A 2,654-nucleotide genomic window follows, 5' to 3' on the forward strand; every position below is an offset into this window, starting at 1 on the left:
TTTCACATATAGAAACTGTGTCTTAAAGAACTCTGGTACTCTACCTGAGGTTTCACAGCAAGTAAGTGGCAGTGCTTACTATCTTTCCTTACTAGTAAGGAAACTTATTATCTTACTAGCTGGGAAAGACTTGATTTCAAGAATTCTGAACTCTAATAGTATTCTGGTTGATAGTCCCACTTTTTCCAGATAGATCATCGTATCAACAAATAATCATTGTTCCTACTCCTTTCAAATATTTTTATTTTCTTCCTTTTATTTTTGAACTACTTCTTTACTGCAGATATCTATATTAAATATTATTTTAACACATACACATATAAGATAACATACTAATCACTAAACACTTCAAGAATAGCGTAAGATGACAGGATTGAAAATAGGAATTACACATTATTCCTTTGAGTATACCAGCTTTGAAGTTACTGAAGTGATTACATCACATAAAAACTTTTTTTTCTACTTTCTTATTTTCAAAAACTATAAAATTGGGTTTAAGATATTCTTAATTCTAAGAAAATTGTTGATTTTGCTTATCTTCATATTTTTATTCAATTAAGGGCATTTGGTAAACATCTGTTGGTGTTAATGTTGCAGAGAGTTGGGGAAATGGAGGGAGCCAACCAGACTGAAGCTTCAGAGTTCCTTCTCCTGGGGATGTCAGAGAGTCCTAAGCAGCAGCAGATCCTGTTTTGGATGTTCCTGTGCATGTACCTGGTCACGGTGGTGGGAAATGCGCTCATCATCCTGGCCATCAGCTCTGATTCCCGCCTGCACACCCCCATGTACTTCTTCCTGGCCAACCTCTCCTTCACTGACCTCTTCTTTGTCACCAACACAATCCCCAAGATGCTGGTGAACCTCCAGTCCCAGAACAAAGCCATCTCCTATGCAGGGTGTCTGACGCAGCTCTACTTCCTGGTCTCCTTGGTGGCCCTGGACAACCTCATCCTGGCTGTGATGGCGTATGACCGCTATGTGGCCATCTGCTGCCCCCTCCACTACACCACAGCCATGAGCCCTAAGCTCTGTATCTTACTCCTTTCCTTGTGTTGGGTCTTATCTGTGCTCTATGGCCTCATACACACCTTCCTCATGACCACGGTGACCTTCTGTGGGTCACGAAAAATCCACTACATCTTCTGTGAGATGTATGTATTGCTGAAGCTGGCATGTTCCAACACTCAGATTAATCACACAGTGCTGATTGCCACAGGCTGCTTTATCTTCCTCATTCCCTTTGGATTCATGATCATTTCCTATGTGTTGATTGTCAGAGCCATCCTCAGAATACCCTCAGTCTCTAAGAAATACAAAGCCTTCTCCACTTGTGCCTCCCATTTGGATGTAGTCTTCCTCTTCTATGGGACACTTTGTATGGTATACCTGAAGCCCCTCCATACCTACTCTGTGAAGGACTCAGTAGCCACAGTGATGTATGCTGTGGTGACACCCATGATGAACCCCTTCATCTACAGCTTGAGGAACAAGGACATGCATGGGGCTCTGGGAAGACTCCTAGATAAACATTTTCAGAGGCTGACATGAGGGCAATTTGGAAAGACAGCATTAAAGTGGAGACTGGGAATATCCTTCATCCTATATAAGGGATTGTCCTATGTGCTACACAGCAGTGGTTGGGACATAGCTCTAGTTCAGAGAGTGCGTGTGTGTGTGTGTGTGTGTGTGTGTGTGTGTATATGTGTGTGTATATATATATATATATGGTGATAAAAAAGACTTATTTGTAATGTTGTGTCCCCCAGGTCTCATCAGCCTTGGCCGTAAACAAGGTCACATTAACACCAACACTAGAATGTTGCAGGGTCAAATTCTTCAATGTACTTGACTATAGGGACACATTCTTGGCCTTATCTGACTATATCTAGTTTAAACCTAGAGGTGTCTCTCACCTAGCACACATCCAAAGTACAGAAAGTAAATAGTAGCTGATAAGAAACTTAGTGACTTGGTTGTGGTGGTTTGAAAGAGATTGCAATCATATATAGTTGAATCAGCTGAGTCAGCACGTGACATAGACCTTGACAGGTGGAGTTCAATTCATTTGACATTCATACAGTCATTCATCAACTTATTCTATTCATAATGACCGTCTACAGAGGCCTCAAACTGAGTTACAAACATAAGGTCATAATCTACTAGGGGAAGTACATAAATTTACATTAAACATAAATGGACCTAACTCATCAATTAAAAGGTAATGTTCAACATATTGATTAAAAAATAAAATATAGATAGATGCATTTAAAGAGACACACTGAAAGCACAGGAATATACAAAGCTTGAAATTAAAAAGCAAAACAGATGTATTTGGAGAATACAATATTTTAAGTGAAATATTGCTGCAATGACATCAGGTAATAGAGACTTCAAAACAGAGGTGAAAGGAGTGATGTCAACAAGATGGTAGAATAGACAGTTACATCTCTCATCTACCAACATACAGACTAATTTATCAACCATCCACAGATGAAAATACCTTTGTGAGAGCTCCAGAATTCAACTCAAAGTTTACAACACCCTGGTAATGTACAGAAGTAGAAAAAAATGCTCTATTGAACATCGTAGAAAAATCTCTGTCACATTACCTGAACCACTCCTCACCCAAGCCAGCACAGAGTAGTAGGAGAGAG

General features: G+C 39.9%; 1 protein-coding gene across 1 annotated transcript; it reads left to right on the top strand.

Moving 5' to 3' along the window:
- Nucleotides 1-593: 593 nt before the first annotated feature.
- On the top strand, nucleotides 594-1,548 carry LOC103242147 (olfactory receptor 1D2). Its single transcript, XM_008009849.3, has one exon. The coding sequence runs from the start codon at nucleotides 610-612 to the stop codon at nucleotides 1,546-1,548; it is 939 nt and encodes a 312-aa protein (XP_008008040.3). The 5' UTR covers nucleotides 594-609.
- The last annotated feature ends 1,106 nt before the right edge of the window (nucleotides 1,549-2,654 follow it).

The sequence above is a fragment of the Chlorocebus sabaeus genome, chromosome 16 (genome assembly GCF_047675955.1).
Source record: "Chlorocebus sabaeus isolate Y175 chromosome 16, mChlSab1.0.hap1, whole genome shotgun sequence".
Lineage (NCBI taxonomy): Eukaryota > Metazoa > Chordata > Mammalia > Primates > Cercopithecidae > Chlorocebus > Chlorocebus sabaeus.